Below are 27,057 nucleotides of genomic sequence, written 5' to 3'. Positions count from 1 at the left end.
AACAAATTGAAAACCTTTCTACTTGCTGGCATTAATTTTGTGGAGTGTGCCTTTGAGATTTTTTCTCTTGTTCTTTTTTTTCCCCCCTTCTGTGATGGATAAACGAAGTATTTGAAACTCTGCAGCCTGCCTTTTCTTTCCTTTTTACTCTACCAAGTTTATCCTCTCCATTGCAACCATGAACACAAGCTCTAAGCAGGAGTCTTGGTTTTGAAGTGCTGAGAAATTGTGAGGAGGGGAGAATTTTAAGAGAAGAGAAATGACACTAGATGTGAGCTTTCTGGGCAAGAAGTGCTGGAGCCAGTGTTTATTTTTAAGGTCACACTAGTGCAGCTACCACTCTCCCTGTTTAAACAAGACAGTGGCTCTGGCAGAATATTTCCTATATAGAACCTCCATTCCCCTGTCCATTACTTGAAATATGTTGGGGCTGAAAAGCTGTGTTTACTACCAGTGTACATCTGGAGTGAAAGGATATATAGGTGAGACACGGAAAAATTGGATTGTTGTGATTTTTGTTAGGCTATGTGTGTATGGCAGTCGGCGTACAACTAAGGTACAAAGCATCAAAATCATATTTAGTCAGTATAAACTTTCAATATTCTGGACATGGACGCAAATAGTTCATTCAAATCCTGTTTTAAAACTGGCTACATAAAATAGAAGACTTGTTCAAGACAGTGAGAGTATTTTTTTTAAGTTCCATATCCTCCTTTGGTAAAGAGTTAATGAGTAGATATAACTTTCAGTCTGTGAATGAGAACGGAGATGATTTTTAAATCCTTTTCAACTCCTACTGATTTCTAAATTTCAAAACAAGTCAGCATTTAAACCAAACAAGTTGAATAGACTGAAATAATAATAAAAAAATACAGCAAGAGTTTAAAAAAAAAAAGTCCTTATTTTTTGAAATGCTTCATTAAATCCTGATTTTGGGTGCTCAGCCTGTTACTTCACCAGTTCAGTGACTTCATTGTATTTCAAATATCATTAGTGTGTTTTGCTTGAATATTTGTAATATAAATTATTTTATTAGATTATGGGAAGTGTAGACTGTAATTATCAATATCTATAATTAAATATGCCATATGAATAAAATTGTTTACTCTTTAATCTTAATTACAGGCAGCTCTTCAACAAGAGAATTCAAAATAGGGAGAGGCAAGTATTGCAGGCTACTTAATCACTTTTGGAGACAACTAGTGAAGGAGTGTGATTTAAGAGAAGTATATGCTAGATAAAAAGTATAATTCTGAGATGCTCAAAATGGTCTGGGTGCTATAAATAGTACAGTCATGGCAGCAGGAGGCTATTGGCAGATAAATTCATCTTTCCAATTAAGCTATGGAATTTGAATGGAGTCGAAGTGGACGTTTTCTTACTTTGTTCTGGCTTAAACACAAGGGTGGAATTTGATTCAGGGATGTGGTTAATATGTAGAAACTAATTTAGAAGTACAGAGTTTACATTAAAAAAACTTGAGTCTACTTTGGGAAACTTCAGTGTGAGTAGATTGACTTTCTTTAATTAAGGTAAGATATACCTAGATGCAGTGTAATGTCTAGTCAGGCGGTGGTGGTGTTTAAAGGAGAAGTAACTTGGTGCTTGTACACCTGCTCTGGAATCCTCTTGATTTTTCTTATTTCAGACAAAGTAGTATATATTACATTTTCTACGTAAAACAAACAAAAAAACTTAAAGCTATGAGAAGGGAATTCTAAAGCTGGTAAATCTTTAAGGGAAATAATAAAAGCTATTTATCCAAATCTATTCAAACTATACCAAGCTGAATTGAGAAATATTAATGGCAGTAGGTGATATGGTAATACAAATTTAAGAAAAGCCAGCTCTATTTTTTGACTACTCAGTGTAATCATTGCACTGAATTTGCGTTATGCTGTTTTACTTTCATATGCTATTTAAAATATATTAATGTGATGCACATATGTAGTATCCCGAATCAAAATGCATGTTTAATAGTATGTAATCTTCCATTGTATAGACAGGTGCAAACTTGTATAGGCTCAAATACTTAAATTGAAGTCATTAAACTAATTACTTTTTAATCAATTTAATTAAATTTCACTTAACATCTTTTCTTACAGATAGTGTTCATGCTTCCATATGGAAGGCAAAAATCCATGACAATTGATGATTACAAAAATTGTCAAATCCCAGGCTCTCTTTTATGTTTATTTATTTATTTGTGTATTCTGACTGTACCATATTTGAAGAGACCAAAGCATTTTTTTGTCTGATAATGACTGTCAAATTCAGGTAGTGGATGGCTTTTTCAGAGAATACTTTGTTTGAAAATTACTTATTTTTAGGCACGTTTTACATTATCATACCATCTTAGAAAAGAGCTAGAAAAGTTGAATGAGTTTATTGTAGTAAAAAAAAAATTCTCAAAATTTGGGGAATTTTTCTTTAGTGTCTATGAAGAACAGTTTGCTAAACGTGAACTGTGAGCTTCAGAAATCTTCACAGAGGCTGATACTTCATTTAAGTAGTGTGAACTGTATGGATTATCAGCAGCCTACAGAGAAAGAGCACTGAAGTAATTGTTATCAGAAGTACAAACAAGCCTGAAGTTCTTAATTGGAGTCCCAAACTGCGGTTCTTAATTCCAAACTGCCAAAAGTTGTAATTTTTTCTCCCCTCTTCAGTTGCTTATGCTAGTAGCAAGGGAATAAAGGAATACACTCAACCTGTAAAATTAGACAATTTCAATACAAAACAGACTATAGCACTTGCTATTCGTATCATATTTAGTTGGCCTACACGTTTAATTGAAGTTCAGCAGCCATTTAAAGTTCATTAAGATTTAGGAGTCCCTTGCCAAAGGACATCTTATCGTTTTCAACTGGAGATTAGGCTTTGTTTGTTTGTTGTAAAAGGTGTCGGGGTGTTTTCTTGAGATTACAGTTTATGCATCAAACAATAAGATATTTAAGCGCAAACTGTTTGGAATTTCCTAATTTCCAGATGACATGTTGTGATTCTCTACTTGACTCCAAGTTCTGTTCAAACTAGATACAGCAAGTATCAATAATGAATTGAAAGTGAAATTGGGGAGGGAGGGAGGGAAGCACAAAAAGATCTGAAATACCATGCAGCCAAAACCATTTAAGAGAAATACGTCTGGGTACTATTTCTTTCTAAAATATTTTGCATCTTTGAATACTTTCCTTGTTTAGCTCTGAAAACCAGATTATACGCAGTCCAGAGTTGTTCAAAGCAGCTCAGTGTCTAAAAAGAGAAATTAGTTTGAGCTGTTGAGATATGGTGTGTGATTTATGGTATGGATTGGGAGTGTTGAGTGATAGGATATAATAACCGTGCTGTATACCATGGGGCATAACATCAACTTCTCAAATGAAGCATACATTTTATAATGCAATATTTTTCCTTATTGTCTAACCTATTAGATACAATAATTATTTTTGAAATTTCTGTGCGTTGTGCCAAAACAAACATGAAAATATGTAAGGTGATTTAAATAGAAGGTGAAGAGTGGTGTGAATAATACAGTCAGCTGATTACATTGTTCTTGAACCAAAGTGCAATACTTTGTTATGGTATTTACTGATGTACTTTGTGTCCTGATAACGTTTTTGTTCTATAGCTGTAATTGGATCAATACGCCTCCTTTTCAAAAGGAAGTGTTAAGAGAACTTTTTTTAATGTTTTCAGAAAATATTAGCAATGCAGTGTTTTAAGGTTTGATTTTTTGCTTCTCCTGTTGTTTGATATAACATGAATATACCAGTTTTTACCTCTTGTGAAAGAGACATCAGAAAGACAGTATATGGTTAGTCTGTTTTTTTCACTGAAGGATGAAAACAATCTGTAAGAAGGAATTGTAATGTTCGCAGAGTAGAAAAATCTCTAGGAACGAGAGGAAATAAGTAGTCTTTGCTGCTTTCAGCAATGTTCGTTCATTCTAGTTTATCTTTGCCTGAAACTGTTGTTTTTTGTTTCGTTGCTTCTGATTCGTTTAAGCCAGTCAGGTCCATCGTTCTTTGCTTCCTTTATTCAAGGGCTGATTCTTTTATGACTTTACCGTGTGAGAGACAAAATATTTTTCTGCTAAAACTGCAAACCCTGGAAGGAATCCTAGTTTATAGCTCTGCCAGCTTTTCGTGATATTTGGACATTGGGAAGACCATAAGTAATTTTGGAATATCTGTGATGTCTTGCAAGACCACCTGCTAGAACTGGCCCTGTACTATCACGCAATATTGAAGGAAGTTTGGGACCCTAAAGTAATTTTATCTTTGTATGTGCGTGTGTGTGTTCTATTTTAATTAAACCAGCTTTGTTTTGTACACGTACAGCTAAGCATCATGATGATACACAAGTCGGGCTTAATGTAGATATTTCTTGCTGTAAGAATGCTTGCTTTATGGCTGGCTGTGAAACTCCTGTGTTTTCGTGTGTTTGCCATGATTAAACTTTTTCCACTGATTTGTGCAGCCGCATACTGGAACACAGTCATACAAGCATTCTTTCATTTTCCACAGAACTCAACTGAACTTGGACATTTATTTTTATATGCAAAGATGTTGACCCATTACTTCTGTAATGGAAACATGTGGCAGTTCATCTTCTATATTGTTTCAGAGTGCCTAGTTTGTTGCATAAGATTCATTCCCATCTTTAAAGTCTAAGAGGGAAAGCTGTACCTGGTCTGTCTTGCTATACTTGCTCAATTATTGATTTTTTTTGGAATCATTTGGCAAATTATTTTTTACATCAAGATATTTCTTAAATTTATCTTTCCTTTTTTTTTTCAGTGCAGTAAAGTTTTAATAATATTTTCAAGTTCAGCAAGATCTTTATTTGGGTGTATGTATGCATTAGCAGAGCATCTTTTCCTCTCCACCCCATTAGTTATTTCCTATATTTATGGGAGAAGCGTAGGAGGGAGTAGGGCAGGTTGAACAAATGCCAAGGTGAACCATTACCTATTAATGGTAACATCTAAGATGACTGGAACTGAATTCTCCCTTAATGTCTTTGAGCTAGTTTTGGGGAGATCTGTTGTTCACAGACTTCGATCAAGAAATTAGCAGTAATTTTGAAATTCCAAAATAATGGTTGTATCACTCTTCAGTCTCAGATTGTACAGCATATAACATATGTCACTTTTTATCGAAGCGTGCATGTGAAATTCCTGCTATGGACAGCTTCATTTTTCCTTTGGATATTTTCTCTGTGAATCAAATGCTTCCTGTAGATCACTTCTCTGTGTAGAATTGACAAATATGAAATTTACTTGCTGACTAGATTCATGGTATGTTTATCAGAGGACCTAAAACATTTTTCATCTTAGTTCTTGGTTTTAAACCAAGATGATGGTTTAATTAGTTTGAGATTGTCTGAATTTTTCTTTTTCCTTGTGCTTGGCATCTAGGATAGTGGAAGTAAAGATGGGAAAGTGTAGCATCTCATCTAACAAACCGAATTAATTATGTCTACTGCCTTTTCTTTCAGTTAGTGGATCTCTCTATTGTTTTATTGAAGCCCTTTGGTGGTTTTTTTTGAAAAACTTGGAATTTCTGAAGCAATTTCATTAGTGTCACATCTGAGTTGTTTCTGGCTTGTTGATATCCAGGAGGAATATTCTAGTTAGAAAGCAGTGGATAGTGATTTAGGTTCTCTTTTGTGTTTCAATTGAACTGAATTGATGTCCTAAGACATCTGCTTGACATAATCTTTCTTGCATACTACTGCTGAATAGGAAAATAGCTAGCATAATTTTTATACAAAATACCTCTTGTCTGAAGCTTGATTCTTCATGATGAAAGTTAGAATTCCAAGAAGGAATGATGAACTAGTCATGCTGAATGAAAATGAGAAAATTCCTAATGTGATACTTTGGCTGAGGGAAGTGTCTTTTTAACTAATTTGAATAATTGAAATTCTAGATGTCATTTTAAAGATTTAATAGGTATATGTTGTATGGGAAATAGAAGTACTTTTTAAAACAAAACTTCAGATATGTATCTTGTGTATTTTATTTTTATACTTGTAAATTACGGGATTGTTAGGTGATTATCACTGGCTGTGAAGGCGTGAATACTTAATTTGCAATTGTTTAGAAAGTTTGACACAGTCACTGATGATAGATATTTAAACATGTTGATTTGTGAATGGCAAAATTCTTATTGTTGTTTTTAATTCCAGGTAGGAGAAGACAAAGAGTGCATCGCCCTCGTTCTCCAATATTGGAAGAAAAAGATATCCCACCTTTGGAGTTTCCAAAATCCTCAGAGGACTTAATGGTGCCTAGTGAGCATATAATGAATGTTATTGCCATCTATGAGGTACTAAGGAACTTTGGCACTGTTTTACGCCTCTCTCCTTTTCGTTTTGAGGACTTCTGTGCTGCTCTGGTAAGTCAAGAGCAGTGCACACTTATGGCAGAGATGCATATAGTGCTTTTAAAAGCAGTTTTACGTGAAGAAGACACTTCAAATACTACCTTTGGACCTGCTGACCTCAAAGATAGCGTTAATTCCACTTTGTATTTCATAGATGGAATGACGTGGCCAGAGGTTCTGCGGGTATATTGTGAGAGTGACAAGGAATATCATCATGTTCTTCCTTATCAAGAGACAGAGGACTATCCTTATGGACCAGTAGAGAATAAAATCAAAGTTCTGCAGTTCTTAGTGGATCAGTTTCTTACAACAAACATTGCACGTGAAGAGTTAATGTCAGAAGGTGTTATTCAATATGATGATCATTGTAGGGTTTGTCACAAACTTGGGGATTTGCTTTGCTGTGAAACTTGTTCAGCTGTGTACCATTTAGAGTGTGTGAAACCACCTCTTGAAGAGGTACCGGAAGATGAATGGCAGTGTGAAGTCTGCGTAGCACATAAGGTGCCTGGAGTAACTGACTGTGTTGCTGAAATCCAAAAAAATAAACCATACATTCGACATGAACCAATTGGATATGACAGGCATAGACGGAAATATTGGTTCCTGAACAGAAGAATCATTATGTAAGTAAAGTAATTATTTAGTGTTTTCTGAAGAATAGTATGGTATTGAATGTACATTTACAAATGGCTATCCTGTAAGTTGCTGTTGTCTTAAAATTATTCTTCCTTTAGATAAGACCATTACTTACTTCTTAGTAAATAGAACTCTAAAGACCAAATAATTATTCCATTATTTTCTACAAACTGAATATCTCATAACTTTAAAGAGGAAAAAAGGGGAAAAAAACAAGGACCATGGCTTAATTTTAATGTGTCTAAAACACATGAATGTGAGGAAAAGAAAGCAAATTTTAACAAGAACTCTCCGGTTTTCTGTAAAAGTTACTGGAACGTTGTTTAACTGTCTTTGTGAATGCATGGTGTCTAGAAGACTGTCACCTGCTCATATAGTATTTGGCTTTTAGATACTTGCACTGTTTTGATGGTCTTCCTTTGAAGCTAAGACTCTCAGAGTCACTTGAGAAAAGGTATTAACCAGATCTATTAACCAGAAATGCAGAAATTACTGTGTGTAAATTCTTCTGTAGGTGTAAACAAAGTTGAAATGGCAGGATGTGCCTGCCTTCAAGATGTCTTCTACCATTTAAAACAATTTCCTGTTAGTGGTTGATTTTGAGATACTAATGTAATAAACACCAAAAATTATCAAACTCTCATTAGTATGGGCATTGTGCCCTATTACGTACCTGAAAAGTTAAATTTAAGACTATACAAATTCTTTTTTTTTGACAGGAAAATAGCTCAAGACACGGTTTTCTTATAAAAGACTATTGTAATATAATCATTTTGATAATGGAGGAGAAACAAAGAAATGAAATTAATGGTATTGTTAGTTTAGGAAAAATAGAGGTTTTTCTGGATTTCTTGAAATACAATTTTCCATTCAGTACTATAGAGAGAATAAGGTAGGGCTGGATACCTTAACAGAATTTCATACTAAACAAACTGCATAGGATGTTAAGATATTAGCCAGTGTCTTTGAAAGGGATTATAAGGGCTGTATATGAGATGACATCTTTCAAACCATACACTTCCAAGTACTAATTTTTGTCCTTTAAAAATAATGTCCTTTCTCTGATGTATTGTTAGCTGATGCTCTAAGCATTAATTATTATTTTTTTCTATAAGTTCTTATTTCACTTCTTTAAAAAAAAAAGCTTTTTTTTTAAAGTTTCTCCAGGTCATAAATGCCATAGTGGTGTCAGGTAGTCTTTTAAAAGATGCATGGAATTTTTTATACTCTTGCCACTTTTTAGTACTCTGTGCTGTCATTCAGATGGATCAGGTGGATATGATGGTGCATCTGAAGTTGCTGGTATCCTGGGTGAACTTGTATAGGATTGTAACTAAACTAACAAATGTAGCTGTACTGCCTCTGGACCTAGCATTGTATTTGTGGAACATACCTAGATGGTTTTCATGAGTCACAGTGAGTCTGGAAGCAGTAAAGTAACTGATCTGTAGCAGTGTGCTATTAGTCTGCTTTTGTTCCACGGAGCAGACAGTTGCATATATTACACTGGAATTTATTTGGACGATTCTCTTGTCTTGATGAAATGTTGCTCACTGGTGTCCTGTTTGTTGAATCTTCTAACCCAAGAACAATCTTTGTGAGTTGAAAATCTAGTAAAAACGAGTTATTTTCAGCATAAAATCTGAATGAGATTGTTGCAAGTGTAATGAAAGTCTTTCTCACTTCCAAAGGACAAGGAAAAAGGGGTCTCTTCTGGTAACCACAGAAGAGTAAAAGAAAATAGGAGAATTATAGATGAAGGACAAACTCCACAGGTCTTTGAGAATCAATTTTCTTTTTTTTTTTTTTTTTAAAAAAAAAAAGGGAAAAAAGCCTGGTAGTGAACCACATGCAGTTGATGCTCTTTTTTGCTCTAGTTGAACAGCTTATATATATGCTCCTCTGTGCATGGCTTTCATATCTTTCATCTCAAACTCTGAAGGAAAAAGTTGCTCTAAAAATAAGCTTGCCTTAATGCTCTACTGCACTGGCAGAATGATTTTATTCTGCTCACCATTAAAAATTCGGGCACTAACAACATGAACAACAAAAAACCCAGAATCACTTACTCTGGAGGTGATTTTAAGATAAATAGGCAGGCGTCCCCCTAACCCCAGTATGTAGGTAGGTTGGTAATTATCTTCAACTAAACTTGTGAAACAATGTATTTTTCCCCAATGGAGTGGGGTATTTGATGTTTGGAAGGTTTTGATATATTCAAGATACTTTAAACTGAAATAAATCATTCAGGTGTTTCTATATTTTTGTAAATCTATGCATGTGAAAGTCGTTTCAATTTATGCTTTTTGGTAATAACTTCTATTGCAATAGCAGAGGCATCCTCAAAGGTTGCATGTATTGAACTTTTTTAAAAATAATTTTGCGTTCCTGTTGAGAGTTCAGTGGGCAAGTGATTTGATTCAGAAATGGTAGATCAGGTGTTATTAATGGAAGTTTTATGCCCTAATGGGGATTTATTTAATGAGAAAACACATCACTATTCCATTAAAAATCAAAATAGATAAGAATAAAGCAACACAGCAAAAGGAAAATTTTATTGGCTTTTTTATTTTACTGATTTTTTTGTTAGCGATAAAATGTTTCAAAACATAAATAGAAAAATATTTTTGCTTACAAAGACAAGAGTATATACAGTTCATCCACTAATTATTTTCTTTCTTTCATATTCTCGCACAGGTTATTTGAGTTGAAGTTATCTATCCTTCCTGTTGCAATTAGATACCTTGCCTTCTGCTAGTGTAAATGTACCTGCACATGCTTCCAAATCAAATTTTCAGAAGTATGTGGTTTGGATTAAAAATTTTCCAAATCATCCTGATGGAATGAGAATAAGAAACACATACACAGACATTCTGGTACACCTGCAGCAGTGGCACTCTTTAAGACTACAATGTGGGATGTACAGGATCAACCACTACACTTTTCACAGAGCATAAACATAATCGAAGTCACTCCTAATGTGCCTTTTAACTTCATGCTAAGGCCAATTCATAATGGAACAAAAGCATTTACTATATAACTAAATTCCAGGGAAACGCAACTTTAATTCACATAGATATTAAACTCTGTACTGTCAGTTTTTAATATCCTTTAGATCAGTAGCCATGCTGTATTGCAAAAGCAACCATTTTGCATATATGTTTATTAAAAAAGTTCAAACCACACCTTATGTCTCGAATAACTGAAGGATAATTCGTAGAATAACTGCCAAATGTTAAAACCTGAGATCCATGAAATTATTAAAAAGAATAGAGAAATTGAATTAATGCCATGTGATCAAATATATCAAAGGAAACTTATAGATCTAAAAACAATTTGTATAAACAATGATTTGAAGTCTTGCCTGGGGGGTGGAGAACTGAAATCCTTTTTTTTTTTTTCCCAGAGAAGTTTTTTCGGGCATGTTACTTCCCTGTTCCACTTCCCTTTTTGATAGTTACGTTACCATCACACCAACGTTTTTCTCATATTTAAAGAGTTTTCTACGTTGTTATTGTTGTTCAATGAGCCTCTAACTTCGATGTTCATCACTTGTTTAAGCCCATCATTGTGGTTTTGTTTCCCCGTTTCCTCCTCTTCTGTTTTACAAATAGAGAAAAGTGGGCATTGTGAAGAGGTTCTCTTCCCATACATACCCTGGAGCGAATCTCAGCAGGATGAAAAAGCAAGAGAAAATTCCTGAGTGTTTTTTTTCAGTGTTTACAAATTTAGGATGATGTTTCTGAAGGAAGAATAAGGAATAAATCAAGAAAATCAAGACAATCAAATTACTTTCAGATATAAAGTTACTTTACTGCTTTCCAATTTGCATTTTAAGTAACAGTATCTTAATATTTTGTTGGTAGAGAACAACTAATTATTTTACTGGTAAATGTGGTAATTTTCTCTTTTTTGTCTCCTTATAAACAAATGGAAGATTTATAAGTTCAGAAAACTGTGGACGTAACAAATTGGAAATATTGAGATGCATTGTTTGCGAGATGTCTATGAAGCGAGGTGATGACAGGTTGTTTGGCCCTCGTTTTGATAGCAGCAACAAAACACAAATTGCTATTCCTGTGCTGTTTGTACCTGCCTCAACCGTCAAAAACAGTTTCAGATTTTTTTTCTGCTAGATCTGTTGTGCTATTCCTGTTCTTAGTGGGTCCTCCTCTGTTTTCTCCACTTTAAAAAAATAAAAATAAAAATCTTCATTTTAATAGAAGCTTAGTTTAAACAATTTTCTTAATTCTGCAGTTTTTAATTGTATCAGTATGGGATTCAGGAAGGGGTGTATCTACCTTACAAACGGTTAATTACAATTTTCTAGCATCTTCCATGTTCTCATTTTTATCAGTGTTAAAAGTTGCCTGTAAGGCCTGCTAGTGAATAGCTTCAGGCAGTGAAGGAGACTGAAAGGGTAGGAAATACTCATGTGATTCTTTTTACTCCCTCCCTCACAATGTGTGGGACTGAGCCGAGTCCCCTGGAGGCGAAGCAGCACCAAGCTGGCGGTGCCTTGCTCGTCAGAGAAGTGCCGGGAGTGCTCAGTGGGTGCTAGCACAGCCTCATTTCCTGAAGGGATATGGGACTATTTATATGAAGCGTTTAAATTATTACACGACGAGGTTGTAGAAGAAGAGGTATAAATGGCATATGAATGCAGCTAATAATTGTGTGACAAGGTAGGGGTTCAAAATGGAAGGTACAGGTGCCTTTTGGTGAGTTAAGTAATTAAAATATAAGTTTATCAACAGCACTGTTCAGCAGTCATGTTCATAAGCTGCAACCTTACCCTTGGTCTGCCAACACCTTGCTCTTGCCACTTTCGTCAGGCATTTGCCAGGGAAAATAGTAACACAATTCAGAAGGTGTGACTTTCCCCTTCATTTTTATTCATCTTGTTTTGTTTCGGTTCTCTTTTCTGTTGAGGGTTTTGTTTCACCTTTTTCTTTCCTTTTGCTCTGTAAGCTGTGTGCATTCCCCTCTCTCCTTCCATCTTAGTTTTTGAGCATGTTTTTCTCTTCTCTTTCTGTGGCTTTTGTCCACGAACTGTAATAAAAGTGCTTCCATGCCTGTTAGTGTTAGGAAATAACTTTCTTGGCTTAGAGGAAACAGTTCAAAAGTCAATTTTTCTTTTATGTGAAACTGCAGAATATTCGAAGGCTCAAATGATTGTCAGTGTTGAGCTGACTTTTTGATGTGTGGTATGTGGGCAGTCTTTCTGAGATGGGTTGTTTTCTCAGAAACTCTTCAAATTTACCATGCTAACCTGTTAAAACTAAAAGTTAACAGTAGCCTAGATTAGTAAATGACTAAGGTAGAAAAATTAGTTGCTTTTCATGAGCAAAGGCCATTATGAGAGAAATCATAGCATTTCTTTGCAATATACCAAGTTACATGAGCAAGACAAAATAGTCTGTTTTGTAACAATGGTTGTGGCAAATCAGTATTTTAATTTTGAGTTGTATTGTTGTTATTATCAAGTTCATGGCCATCTTATTTTAGTGATATTCTAATTGCATTCTGCATATATTACAATTGTTTCGTAAATATGATGTGGCAAATCCTCTGGTAGACGACAAGTTGCCTTATGGATGTTCAGATTTCTGACTATCTGAGGCCCATTTTTCCCATCTTTAATGTATAAGCCATGTGGAGGCAGCCAGTAGAGAAGAATACAGAAGAAAAATTACTAAGTTAGATCTTTTAAGCTACAGTCAGCTTTCCATCCCCATTGACAACTTGGTTTAGGATTATTAGTGAGCCACGGGCTAATAATAGGTAGGGCAAGTGTAGCAATAGCTTAGCTCCTCTTTTACGTGTGATGAAGGCCAAGCTTATAAATCACAGTGTTGCCTCATACATCGTTCACAGTATGGGGAGTGCTAGGGCTGTGTTGCAGAAGTGAGTGGTGCTGCCCATGGGCAGCCTGAGCTGCTGACCGGGAGCTGATGAGGCTGGCTGGAATGAAGCAGCCTCCCACAGAACCATGTGCAGTGTTCTCCTTAAGCTCTCCAGCACTCTGGGAGAGCCTGCTAGTCAAGATACGTATGGAGCTCATTTGGGTCCAGTGGCCTGGTCAAGATGCTCTTGACACTGTGTTCCTCTAGTAATTTTCTTTATGCTGTCATGAAGTAGCCCAGATAATAAATGTGGGAATTCCTTCATCATCTCAGAGGATCATATTATGTTTATTTTATGTGCTTTCTGATGCTTTCACAGGTGAATGCTGTAGAGATGCTAATATAAAATATTTTGTGAATATGAAGTTCCTGAAGTTCCTGAATTCGCAGCCAGAAACACTACCTTTTCTGGATTCTGGAGACATGTACTCTTTCATTGCAGATTATTTGAGACTTAGTAGATCACTGGTTACAGTAGTATTAAATATAATGAGAACGAACCTTGTTGCCAGATTCGACAAACCAGTTTTAAGGAGACTCTTCAAAAGCTTTCCTGAGCAAGTTGTCATGAGAACTTCTGATGAAAAAGGGAAGGGAAGCGAGAAATTATTTGGATACTTAAGGGGGTGTATATAAGTGTACTCATGTGCTTTGTTTCTGTTTGTTTATTCACATTCAGGTGTTGGCATTAATATTTCTCTACAAAAAGTAGGGTGATAATCATTTTTGTCATTTATCCAGATACTTAAAAATTAATATTTTAAAAATACTCTTATAGAGAGGAAGATTCAGAAAGTGAGAAAGATAAGAAAATCTGGTACTATAGCACAAAGATACAGCTGGCAGAGTTAATTGAATGCCTAGACAAAGATTACTGGGAAGCTGACCTATGCAAAACTCTGGAAGAAATGCGTGAAGAAATTCATCGGCACATGGATGTTACAGAGGACCTTACTAATAAAGCAAGGGGCAGCAACAAGTCTTTCCTTTCTGCAGCAAACGGTAAGCATATTCAGTCTAACAGGAATAAATGTTGCACTTTGAATCTAATACTAGCTTATATTTATTTTATTGTAAGGTGCGTATTGGGCTAAAGTGACACTACCTGTTATTTTCAGTGTGTTATTAAAGTTCTTGTATTCAAAAAAAAAAAAGTTAGGTACACTTCTGGACTTACAGAAAAAAGATTTTTACGTCAGTTTGTCAGAATAACTGTTTTTTGATGTTCACTGTCCTTTTTAACAGTTCAATTACTGTTTATATCTGATAGCTGTCCTTTTTAACAGTTTAATTATTGTTTATACCTGATAGCCTGTTTGTATCAAACTGCATTTCCTTTATCCTGATTTAGCATGGATTTTGACTTAAAATTCATTTTATAGTGAGTGACTTGACCTTGAGTGAAGTGTTTTTTAGCAAAACATTAAGTATCTTGTTAGCTGGATTTGTTTGGGAAAACATATGACTAAATGAATGGATGTGTGGCAGGAAATGCTTTTACATCCCACTTCATGAATGTAACACAAATGCTTGGAACCAGGTCAGTGCTTGTTGCTCAGGACTGTTCCCACTACCCACAGTTGGATAGTGAATATGGAGCTCCGAAGAAGCATCATGCTGGTGTACCAGCCTGGATATGTAGTGTTGACTTCTTGTAGGCCCGTGTCTACATCGTTTGCTCCAGGATGTCCTGAATGATTCAGATTTTTGATTTGCTTAGGGTGTGCCAGATTGTGATCATTCCAAGTGTTGGAGTAGGGCTGTTGACTGTCAAATGTTTGTTGATATACTGTCTTACACACACGTATATACATCCTCATAAACATTTAACAACTGAATAGGAGTTGGAATGGCAAAAATATTGAAGCTCAAATATTTGCTCCAATATTATGTCAAGTGTGGAGGAACACATATCTTTCCCTGCCAGAAGTTAATCAATGTACCTTGGAACAATAAATAGCTATATAAACTTGGAAAGGTTTGAACTTTGGTTCTGGGGAAGGTGTGAAGGTTTGATATTCTGATTTAGAAATGGATTTGTCATCATTATGTAGATGTATAATTTGAGAAATCGATTATAAGACCTCTGGAATTGTTGCTTTTAAGGAAGAAAAAGTGATAAGATGGATGTTACCTTTTTGTCTCTTAAATGAAATGAAGCAGTATTTATGCCATGTTATTTTTTCCTCCTTGGCATTGTAGGTGGTGGTTTGTTGTATATTGATGACATACATTTTATTGTAGATGAAATTTTGGAGGTTATCAGAGCAAGAAGAGGAGAGATAGGGGAAGATAGAAACACACCAGCTGATGAGGCAGAGAAAGCCAAAAGTGATGGTGAGAATGACCAGACAGATACAGACAAAGGCAAGGAAGAACCTGGAGATCAGGATAAAACCGAGGAAACACCCACTGAGCAAGATGTGGAAAAAGTGAAAACCGAAGGTAAAGGAACTATCACTATGCTTTTACAACTTCATTTAAGTAGAGTGATTCTCCAGTTAAGATCCTCACATTTCTTAAAGTTAACATATTTTTATCTGATTCTTTAAGTTATTTTTAAGCAATAAGAAATATTAGTTAATTTCTTTGTGGTTGTATATTATAATTGCTTCTTTTGTTAAGTAATTTCACCAGTTTTCCTTCTTTTCAAGTTAAATACAGCTAGCTTGTCGATACCTTGGCTTGAGGTACAGTTGATGTTGACAGGGTGTGATCAACAAGTCTATAGTAAGCAGTATTACACAAAACTTTTTAACATTGCTTTCCTCATCAGAATTAAGTAATTTGAGTGTTAGACAAGACTTTACCATACAGGGGGGAGAGGAAAAAAAAAAAGCTCAGCAGTATCAAACGGACAAATTTACTGAAGTTACTTTCTATGGGTGACCCCAAATGACATCCTAAGACATAATAAAGAATATCCCTAAAGTTTTGTTGTGCGTTTTACTATAGAGGCAACAGTCGTTGGGGATAAAAGTAACTCTGTGACATCAAGCACTGCCGACAACAACACAAATCCTTCTGCAGGAGAGACTAGTTGCTCTGAAGGGAAGAACGCAATGGGGTGTCAGTCAGAAACCCTTGATAGCAACAACATGGCAGAGAAGAAGGTGGCATCAGAGCTCCCTCAGGAACTCTCAGGTACAGAAGGCACTGTTACCAATGCCTCTGTAATTTGGGTAATCTGTTCAGTTTTTCCTATCTGGTTTGTTCACTAAAACCATTCACAGCGAATATCACTCATGCTGTTTGCTTGCAGTGCCATCCTTTACTGCTACGTTGTCATTAACATTTCAAAGTTAATTTTCTTGCAACTAGTGCTGGAAATTTGTGGTCCTCCATGACATCAGCATTTGTTTCCATGCCTTCCAAAGATGGCTAAGCTTTTTATTTTCTATTTTCTCTATATTTTGCACAGTGATCCATAATGGTTGTTAGCATCCTATCAAAGTTTATTTCAAATTCTAATTTGCTGCTGACTCTTATTTTAACCTCTCATTTACTGTATAAATTACTAACAAAGTATTTTCACTCACATAAGTAAACCATCGCACTGAGATCTCAAGATAAAATTGTGAAGCTTGCTGGGAATTTTAAACACATTTCAGAATTGTATGCATAGAGGCTCTTGTATTTTACAGTGTTTTCTTCTGCCATGTCAGTGATTGTAAAGTGATAATATACTGTATTTAAAGAAAAAAATCTTTAGGAATGAATGGGACTTGATTTGGTGTAATGTAAATTATCACAGTATTATTTTAGAATAATACTCTATTACAAACTTTACTATGTAACCAAAAGTTATTCTAAACAGCTGATTACCATGAAAATGAGCAGGGCTTTATCCTCGTATTTTCAGTTGTTACAAATATAAAAAAATCAAATCTGTAATGTAGCCAGTGTGTGATGTTTGAAAAAGTGGTAGTAAATGTTTTCTCTCCTACAGAAGTAGTAGTTCTCTGTTCAGGTACAGATTTCACTTCTTGAACTTGTAAATATGGATGCATCTCAACTGATGAAAATGAAAGTTAAGATGAAACCATAATCTGGAAGCTTTTTAGTATGCTTTTTAAATAAAGAAAATGTGCTACTGCATGGACTAAAAGCATATACTTTAGATATTTGATCAAATACTTTTGCCTGTACTCATATTTTTATTCCATTTTAAAGTTGAAATAATTGATAGAGGTTTAGTGGAGAACATTTGTATCCTATAACTTTGTTCCAGACACATGTATGGGTTCATACTTCCTTTTAAAAAAAATCACTATGCAAAGGTATTTGTTGTTATACTTTTACTGTTACTTTTCTCCTTCCAAAGCTGCTAAGCTAATTTTAAATTAGTGGGCTTTGTCTGTAGGAAAGCATGCATGTGTCTCATGTGAAGAGGATTGTTCCTCAGGTCTAAATTACTACATTTGTAGTGATGCTTGTGTTCCTGTTACGAAGGGTTCAATTTGAGACCCTTATCTCAGAGGAAGGGAGAGATACTGAACTGGTATTAGTAAAATAGCTGGCCCCAAAAAGAGGAAAATAAGATTAAACTGCAAACCTAAACAAAAATGTCTATCGCAATCCTTGTTAAATGTAATGTGGGTATTAATCTTTTAATTTTGAGTCTAGTTTGGATGCTTCCTTTCTCCTCCAAACAGCAGGCACCAAATGGTTCCATTTTTCTCTTACTAAAAAGGGAAATAGACCGAATAATGTCAGTCACCCACTTGGCAAAGCCAGAAATCAAGTTGTGTTCAGGTTAGGGATCTTATGAAATCTGAGAATGATTCTCAGATCTTATGAAATCTGAGAATGATTCTCCGATCTTATGATCTTTCTCCTAGGAGTGAATATTTCATAGAGGGAAGGTTTTGGTCTGTTTTCTTTTAATGATAACAGAATCCATGATGTTTTGAAAGAGTTCTAAAAACAGAAAAATCTTGTGTGTTTTTTTTTAAAGATCTAAGCAGTGTCTTCGCACAAAATTCAGAAGATATTGCTATTGGAAAGGGTGGTGCCTTCTTACAGGGAAGAGAGTGGTATTTCGAGATAGTTGCAATTCACTAATGCTTTGGTTGAAAGATTGTGCTCGGGCATGTGCTGTGTTGACAGGTGAGGTGGCAGTAACATCCGCAGCTGTCCAGAAAGACAGTAACAAGGACAACTGAGGACTTGAGAACGCATTTGTCTTACTGAGCTTGAAGCACTATCTAGACCTGTCAGGTTGTAAGAAAAGCTGATATTTTAAGTTTGTAGAAGAGTTTAGATACAGAGTGCTGCCAATGGAAAGGAAATCAGAATTCCTCAGCATTAATGTGCTGAGATGATCAAAGACAGTGGAAAATGGAAGGGGAAGTGAAAAGGTCATGGTTGGAGGAACAGTTAATGCATGATACAATCAAGAGAGAATCAAAGAAGCTGCAGGAAGACCAAATTTCATGAAATTTGCATCTTAAAAGCAAAACAAAGTCTCAGTAGAGGGCTTGCAGTGTGTGCATCTATAGGAGGAAAAAAATACACTTTGTATTTCAAATCCATTCATCCAAATACGGATTTCAGTTCTTCAGAGCTGTAAAAGTTGAAACTGCTTGAAACAGAACAAAAAGATAAAATATCTCTTTATGGATTCAGTGCTCTGGAGGGAATTTATATTTTGTGGGTATTTCTCTCCAGTCTAGCAAAAGATGTTCATCTGATTTTAAATGTTTCATCCAAAATATAAAATGAAATTTGCATCTGTACATTTTAAAAGAAAACTAAAAATGAAGTTGTTCTTTTGTAGAAGAAACTGGTCAGATGATCCCCAGCAACAGCAATGCGTCTGCTGCAGCTCTACAGTCAGATGTTGAAAACAGCAACAGTAGCGAGCTTAGCTCTGTGCAGAATGACTCCATTAAGATGCCTGATGATGCTGAAAATGCAGAGGGGGGATCCCAGACTTCAGATGACATAGGTAAAGAGAAAAAAAAATACAGGCTTGTTCTATAATTTTCATGTTACGCATCTTTTTACTTTATAATTTCCATACGTCAACAGAAAACTTTCAGTTTTTAAGTTCGTTTTAAAAGCTTTTTTTTCCTGGGCAGGAGATAAGTCTAATGGTGAAAGAAGTGATTCTCCAGGCACAGGAAAAGGCACGCCAGGTTCGACACGAATGCTCACAAGATTACGAAATCCAGATAGCAAGTTGAGCCAGATGAAAAGCCAACAGGTTGCTGCTGCAGCACATGAAGCAAATAAGTTATATAAAGAAGGCAGAGAGGTTTGTATACTTATGGAAAATTCAAAGTAGTGGTAAAAGTGTTATAGAAAACCAATAATCTTTTTTAAAGAAAAACAACTATATTTAAACTTTTGTAAAGTGATTTTGGCAGACTGTAAAGGTCATTTAAAAAAAGTTATAATAATAAATTAGCAAATGCTGAAAATGTTGTATCAGAAGCTTTTTTCCCCTTTTTCTTTGTTCTTGCACTCTGAATGTATACAATGATATGCGAGTGACTCAGTGTGCATACTTTCCTTTAACATACTGGTCATAAGTTACAGAATTGTTTACTGTATAGCCAGTAGTAAGTTACATATGTTTTCTCCCACTTTTGTCTTCAGATCTTTCAGATCTGATGTGCCAAAACTGTAACTTACTAGTGTTTTGTATTTGATTATTGTTTGAATACGTGGGTAATAGCCAAGTTTCCAGTTCGCCACAAGTCTGTACTGGCAGATTATGTTAATTTAAAATCAATCATTGCAAAATTGTAGCACCGCTTGATTCAGACTGAAGTGAAAGCTCTCAGATGACTGTTATTTGGTATAGATCTTTGGTGTGGCTCTAAGTTTGTGCTATGAGATAGCTCAGCTTCTCCAGAAAAGGAATGCTTGAATGTTAAGAGTTAGCTGCACTTATTTGTTGTTATATTGTTTGGTGTATTAATTTTATTTTTGTCAGCTGGTTATCATTGTAAGTTAACACTTACAATTGTGTTTGTGAGCCTATTTGATCACAAACATCTCTGATTTGGAACTCCTTTATGAGTAGCTAGAGCAGTGTTGTTATCCATGCCACGTTTTCAAATTCAGAAATATTTGTTGGCTTAGCTACGCGTAGGAATTCTGTGATTTACCTAGGAGGTGTTTCACAGAAAACTTACTTCAGTTTAGTGAGGCTATTTTCCCAAAGCCATCTCCCTCAATAGACGGAGTTCAGGGCAGCCAAACAGGTTCCTGTTTGACTTCCTGAAGAGCCTGGGTGGCTTTTTTTTTAATTGTTGAAGTTGATCTTCATAGCTCTATATGCAATCTGTGATGAAGTACTTATATTTAATATATTGGTTAAAAGTTACTTGCTTCTACAAACTAATGCAAGATATTTTTATGAACTTTACATATAGGCAGTTGAGACCTTATACCATGAATAATCAAATAGAATGATTTTAAAAGGTTCCAAATGTTTCTTTCTTTAACAAGGTTCTGGTGGTCAACTCTCAAGGTGAAGTCTCCCGAATGAACGCAAAGAAGGAAATTGTGATGAAAGGAAATATCAACAACTATTTCAAATTAGGGCAAGAGGGGAAGTATCGTGTTTATCATAATCAGTATGCCACGAATTCATTTGCATTGAACAAGCACCAGCACAGGGAGGACCATGACAAGAGACGACATCTCTCGCATAAATTCTGTCTGACTCCAGCTGGAGAGTTCAAATGGAATGGGTCTGTACATGGGTCCAAAGTTCTTACCATATCCACTTTGAGGCTAACTATTATCCAGCTAGAAAACAATATCCCGGCATCATTCCTTCACCCTAACTGGGCTTCCCACAGGTAAATTAATAAACGAAAAAATATATTCTCTTGTATTTTTGCTAATAGCATTAATGAGCAGTGGTTTTTGCTTTTCGAAATTGGTGGTTTCCAGGCACCATGCTTCAGTAGATTAAAATATAATGCGTTTGTGTGTTGTGATGAATGACTAGAAGAATTGCACATTTGAGTGAAGTATTAGAATATAGGAGATTTTATCCCATTAAATCTCATTAACATAGCATGCTATGTTAGTACATGTATATATTTCAGGTTTTTATCTTTTTTCCAATTTAGGTCTAACTGGATTAAGGCTGTTCAGATGTGCAGCAAACCTAGAGAATTTGCACTAGCTCTGGCTATATTGGAATGCGCAATTAAACCAGTTGTCATGCTGCCAATCTGGCGGGAATCCTTGGGGCACACTAGGTAAAAAATGATGAAAATATTTTTTTATGTATATGAGATATATGTATATGCTTTATACATATATCTTTTTGAATGTGAGAACTTTACTGTTTTACAGTTACTAGTTTTTCTGTAGCTGTAAGAATTACGTTGAATTTCAGTCTGTCGTATTCAGCACTGAAAAACAAAGTGTTTTTTCTCAAGCAGAAAAACTGAAAATGTATGTAAAGATTTCCGTAGCATCACTGCTCCTGCAAAGCAAGTATTTTTTCTTTCTGAGCTATAGTCTCCAAGTGGTAGCACTGTGGAAGACTAGAAAAGCAACTTTCAACACGCTGAGTTCAGTAGAGTCTGTCTTTTGTTTTTCATTGCTCCGTAGAAGAAGAAATGAAATGTCTGATGTAGAAACAGTTGCAGGCAGCTGTTTGCCTTATTGAAATAGCCAAAAAAAGTAGTGTTCATATTGCAAGTAGTACATACAAGGTGATACTAGACTTTCCTCTTTACTTCAGGTATTTAAAATTATTCAAGGAGGAGTATTTACTGTTGTTAGACTTCTTACATTTGTTTACAAGATCCTGTGCTTAAATATATATATAAAAGTACTTAAATCTGTGTTTATTAGATTACGCAGAATGACAGCAATAGAAAGAGAAGAAAAGGAAAAAGTGAAAAAAAAAGAGAGAAAACAAGAAGAAGAAGAAACAATGCAGCAAGCTACATGGGTGAAATACACATTCCCTGTCAAACATCAGGTAAGGTTTTATTTTGCATGAAGATCATGCAAAGTACAGAAATTGTCAATTTCTTATTTTTCTTCTATTTTCTTGGATTTACATAAATGTCAATTACTACATTACTCCCTGTAATTGGAGTAGGAACCTATGCCCACATATTCAAGCACAGAGTCTTGGCCTGAGCAAAATTTGAGATTCATTACTGTGTTAGCTACACTTCCTGATATGGCAGATGATTATCTGCAAAATGTAGTCCTTCCTAATGTCCTAATGGAAGAGTTTTAGTTGGATATTGGAATCTTGTCTATGTGTCTGTTTCCAGCATTTCCCTTGCCACCCTGCCCCCCAAACCAGCTACCTTTACTTCAGAAGGTTATATAAATAGAAATCCATTTATATTCTCCTACAGTAGATACTAAATACTTCTGTTGTAGTGATTCTTTGCTCTAAATTTATTTGCTGTAATAAACATACAGGTTGATTCAAAAACTTACATAATCCTTCAGCTTTTAGGTAAATATCTGCTTACTGTTAAGTGAAGAAAATATGGTTTTGCTGTTTCTGTGGTAGAATTGATTTAATTATCAGCAGATACGTATTGAAATGTAGATAGCGTATTATTTCACAGACAAACTTCAGTTTGCTTGAGAAAGTACGTAAATTAGAAGGTTAAAGAACCAAAGACATCTGAGGTTTTTAAATTAATGTATACATTAACAGCAAATAGCACCATTAAAACTAATGTTTTAAAAATATTTAACAGGTTTGGAAACAAAAAGGAGAGGAGTATAGAGTAACAGGATATGGTGGTTGGAGCTGGATCAGTAAAACACATGTCCATAGGTTTATGCCCAAGCTGCCTGGAAATACCAATGCAAATTACAGAAAGTTGCTACCAAGTAAGTGTCTGCATCACTTAGAATCTTTTTAATTACTAACATACTACCTTTTGTTGCTTTTGCAGTTATTTATGTATGTGTAATGTTTTTTGTGTAGGCTTTGTTCCAAGTAGTGTTCCAGAGAAGTTTTCATGGATCTCTACTCATTATTGTCAGTATAGTTGCTTCAGTTGTCAGAGACAATTTTTTAGCTACATTAAATTGTTTCAGTTACAAAGTTGTGTATAATATTGTACACCTTTAGGTTTATGTAAGTTAGATAAATATATAATCACAAGCAAAAAATATCTAAAAACATTGGTGCACATATTCATCTCTTTTTCTACATTGACAGAATGCTATTAACCAACTTCATCTGTACATAAGTGCTATAAGGGGGAAAAAATGAATTTTTCTAGCAAGTTCAAAACTCCTGATTTCTTTTAAAATAAAACCTTGAGATAAATAAGTAGGTTGCACAGTTAACTTCTGGAATGAATCCTGAACTGCTTAAGTCTTACTTGTAATTCTTGAGTTTCCTTTTAAATTTCAGAAAATGGTGGTCCTCATTATATTACATATCAAAATTACTTCTTTTATCACATGTTGAAGTAAAACTTCCCACATTGTTTCTAAATGGGTCAAACACAAAACGGATGCTGCTGCTTTTCGTGTTATCTGTGTGATTGTTAAATTAGATTTATTTTCTCAGTTGCAATTAATGGACGCTGCAGTGTTAAGCATAAAATCACTTGAGTACTAGTATTCACTCTTGGTTTGTCTGTAGAAATCAAAATTATTAAAAACTATTTATGAATTTTCAGTGTGTGAATGAATGCTTTTAATAGGCTGTTTTTTCAGAAAGTGATATTTAATTTCCTGGAAAACTTGTTTCAGAAAAGCTGAACATGAACTCTTGAAACAATAGTGGAAATAAAGTATTTTATCCTTGGTGGGCTTTTAGATATCTTTTATTCAGTATTGCAGTAAGCTTAATCTATAACGTTAGAATTATATACTGCACTGTATTTCTGAGTTTCAGTAATGTGCAAATGATTTAAGTGTAAACCAAAATACATTAAAATGTAGCAGATGATTTTTTTTCTGAATAACTGAAACCTTTTAATTAACCTGTTAATAGCAAAAAATGAAGATGAAAAATGCAACTTGGATAAACGAAAAGGTTCAATAAGGGTAAAAGCAGAGAAAGATAGAACGAAAGATTCTTATGATCTGCAAGCAAAGGACAAAGCAGCTGCTTCAGAAAACTTGGAGAAAGTGAAAGAAGAAAAGTCACGTGAAGAAAAAGTAGAAATTGATACAAATTCTGAAAACTCAGATCATGCAAAAGACAAAGGTGATATACATAAATTATTACAAAACTAGTTATTCATTGCAACACTGTATGTGTAAAAGCATATTACCTCATAACTATTGAAAAAGCGTGTAACAGATTTTGTCCAGACATTTAAAATGTCTCAGTTAAGTGATAATTATCCCTTGTAGAAATGTCTAAAGTGTTCGTTCCCTTTTTGTGAAATGTATTAATGTGCTAAAAGGTGCATTTATTTCTTAGTACTTAATGTAAGAACATGTTTTTGCTACTTGTTGTTAGGGGAGTTTACTGATTCAGAATTATTCTTCACAGTGGAAAAAGAAATTGATGGTGAAAATGATAAAGTCATCAAGGAAGAGCCTATGGATATAGATGATGTGAAAATTGAATCCCCAATAAAAGACGAGGATAGTCATTGTAAGCTTGATATAATCAATGTCAGTGAAGGATTTCATTTAAGGACTTGCTACAAAAGGAAAGTAAAATCATCAAAATTAGATGGACTACTTGAGAGGCGAATAAAACAGTTTACACTGGAAGAAAAACAACGTCTAGAAAGGATGAAACTGGAGGCTAATGCTAAAAATGGAGGCATTCAATCTATAAGCCCCCAGAAAAAAATAGATGAACTACAAATGAGAAAAGTAAAAGAAGGAAGCCAATTTGACATGTCTTCCCAAAATCAAACCTATCTTTCTGATAAAATCCAAGCTGAAGATACAAGACAGGACTGCTTGCCAGTCAGCAGCATCTCTTGTACAAAAACTGGTGAGCTAGATGAGCCTTCTTTGCCTTCAACAAATAGGCTATCAAAAAGAGAAGGGCAGCTACTGGATGAAGACTCACCTCAGTCCTCTGAAGGTGAAAGCTCTGTTCAGAATGATAGCAAAGAGAACAACTCCAAACCTGTGACTGCTGATAAATGTCAAGGACAAGAGGCTCTTAGAGAGTGTGAGACTTCCTTTGTGGATGGCTTGAAACAAACAAATGCAGATGGTAAAGTCAAATGGGATGTTTTGGAAACAAATGAAAGACCTTTGAAACAAAAACTACCTATTGCCAGAGTATCTCAGAGTGCATGTGAAAACTCAGAGCCAGTGATAACTGAAAGCAGCTGTAGAAAAGATGCTCTGGCCATTTTTGAAAAAACAGACTCAGAAGGGAATTCTGAACAGAGCAAAGATCCAGAAAACAATTGTATGATAAAAAGCCATTATGAACCACCATCCTTACAAGAAGGTGAAATGGGGGAAGACGTTACTCCAAGAAAGACTGAAAATAAATCTGAAAATAAGATTAGATTTCACCAAAAATTGGTGAGTAAAGATTTAGAATCACTTAAGACAGAACTGAATTCTGAAATAAACCTTGAAGGTCAAACTCTGGAACATGCGGATAGGACAGAAGTTGATGAGGAACTGCTGAGCTCTAAGCTAACAGAGGCTAATGGTCAAAAGAAAGGTCAGGAACTGAAAGTGGAGGCAAGTACCATAAACAAATACCTTGATCAAACAAATCTAAATTATGTTACTGACAAAAAGAATAATAAAGATAATGTAACTGAGATGGACTTAGAAAAAGATAAATCTGCACTCCAAATGAATGGAAAAGACAATGACGTTAAAGTATTATCAAATGATGAATGTTTAGTTAAAGATACCTGTGAAGCTACAGCAGGAGATGATACTGAACCAAAAATTAATAATATTAATAAATCAATTCAAGAGCATGAAATAAAAGCATTGCCTTTTAGGGAATCTTCGATAAAACCATTCATGAATGGTGATATCATGACAGAGGACACAATTAACAAAAATATCATGGACCCGAAGTCATCTCCGCAGAATTCACGTGAGTTTGAAGCTGGAGGGAGTCTTCAGCCGTCAGATGAAGTTCTGAAGTATGTGCAGAAAACTGAAGAAAAACAGCTTTCTCCTCAAAGAGCTGCCTTCATTGGTGCTGCTTCCACACCAACAAATACTTTCTGTAAAGAAAATAACCTGAGTAGTGAAACAGAATCTATGGAAACTGAACTTAGTGAGGAGAAGAAAGTTGCTCCATCGCCTGTAACGTCATGTGAGGAATCTAGTTTGAGTAGTGACTTCGCTGATCAGAATGGTCTACAGACATACAAAGTGGAAAATGTTAATGGAGAGAATAAAACAAAAACTGTTATTACTGAAGTGACTACCACGTCAACTGTTTCTACAGAATCCAAGACTGTCTTTAAAGTTGCAGAGACCCTAGCAACTAACGATGAGAAAACAACAGTAGTATCATCAACAGAAAATTGTGCCATATCCACTGTAACTACCACCACCACTGTAACTAAGCTTACCACTCCAGCTACAGACAGTAATGTTGATGTCATTTCTGTACAAGAGCATAGTAAAACAGTGATTACAACAACAGTAACTGATTCACTGACCACCCCAGAAGGCACATTGGTGACTTCCATGACTGTCAGCAAAGAGTATTCTACGAGAGACAAAGTGAAGTTAATGAAATTTGCAAGACCCAAAAAAACGCGTTCTGGAACTGCCTTGCCATCTTACAGAAAATTTGTAACCAAAAGCAGTAAAAAAAGCATATTTGTTTTACCTAATGATGACTTAAAAAAGCTGGCCAGAAGAGGAGGGATCAGAGAAGTTCCCTATTTCAATTATAATGCAAAACCTGCCTTGGATATCTGGCCATATCCATCCCCAAGACCAACTTTTGGGATCACTTGGAGGTATGTACTTAGTTACGTTCAAATTTTTGGCTTTGAAAGAAGTTATTGAGCAGACCTGTTCCACAAAAATAAACATAGTTAAATTACAGTTTAGGAAAGCCAGCACCACTGAATCTAATAGAGAAATCTGATCTGGTTTTGGCACTAGAACCTTCCATTGGAAGGATTTTTACAAGGACAAGTTGAGTTTGTTGAAAGTGTAGGTAAAGTCAAACAGAAATCTAAGGGCCAGTT

General features: G+C 35.2%; 1 protein-coding gene across 31 annotated transcripts in view; it reads left to right on the top strand.

The window, feature by feature from the left end:
• The window catches only part of BPTF (bromodomain PHD finger transcription factor), a 58,482-nt gene that overhangs the window by 6,975 nt on the left and 24,450 nt on the right, over nucleotides 1-27,057 (top strand). For 26 of the 31 annotated variants that reach the window (XM_035558686.2, XM_035558696.2, XM_035558707.2 and 23 more), the window contains 12 exons: nucleotides 6,193-7,015; nucleotides 13,713-13,936; nucleotides 15,179-15,379; nucleotides 15,890-16,078; nucleotides 18,714-18,884; nucleotides 19,018-19,193; nucleotides 20,396-20,751; nucleotides 21,028-21,159; nucleotides 21,764-21,893; nucleotides 22,639-22,774; nucleotides 23,895-24,110; nucleotides 24,402-26,823. In XM_035558686.2, the coding sequence (XP_035414579.1) occupies nucleotides 6,193-7,015; nucleotides 13,713-13,936; nucleotides 15,179-15,379; nucleotides 15,890-16,078; nucleotides 18,714-18,884; nucleotides 19,018-19,193; nucleotides 20,396-20,751; nucleotides 21,028-21,159; nucleotides 21,764-21,893; nucleotides 22,639-22,774; nucleotides 23,895-24,110; nucleotides 24,402-26,823 (5,176 nt within the window). Of the gene's footprint in view, nucleotides 1-6,192; nucleotides 7,016-13,712; nucleotides 13,937-15,178; nucleotides 15,380-15,889; nucleotides 16,079-18,713; nucleotides 18,885-19,017; nucleotides 19,194-20,395; nucleotides 20,752-21,027; nucleotides 21,160-21,763; nucleotides 21,894-22,638; nucleotides 22,775-23,894; nucleotides 24,111-24,401; nucleotides 26,824-27,057 lie in introns of those variants that run through there. The other 5 variants (XM_035558703.2, XM_035558692.2, XM_035558713.2 and 2 more) reach the window with 2 other exon arrangements.

The sequence above is a fragment of the Cygnus atratus genome, chromosome 18, assembly GCF_013377495.2.
Source record: "Cygnus atratus isolate AKBS03 ecotype Queensland, Australia chromosome 18, CAtr_DNAZoo_HiC_assembly, whole genome shotgun sequence".
Classification (NCBI taxonomy): domain Eukaryota; kingdom Metazoa; phylum Chordata; class Aves; order Anseriformes; family Anatidae; genus Cygnus; species Cygnus atratus.
The sequence above is the reverse complement of the archived record's forward strand: the minus strand, read 5'-3'. Positions and strand labels throughout refer to the sequence as shown.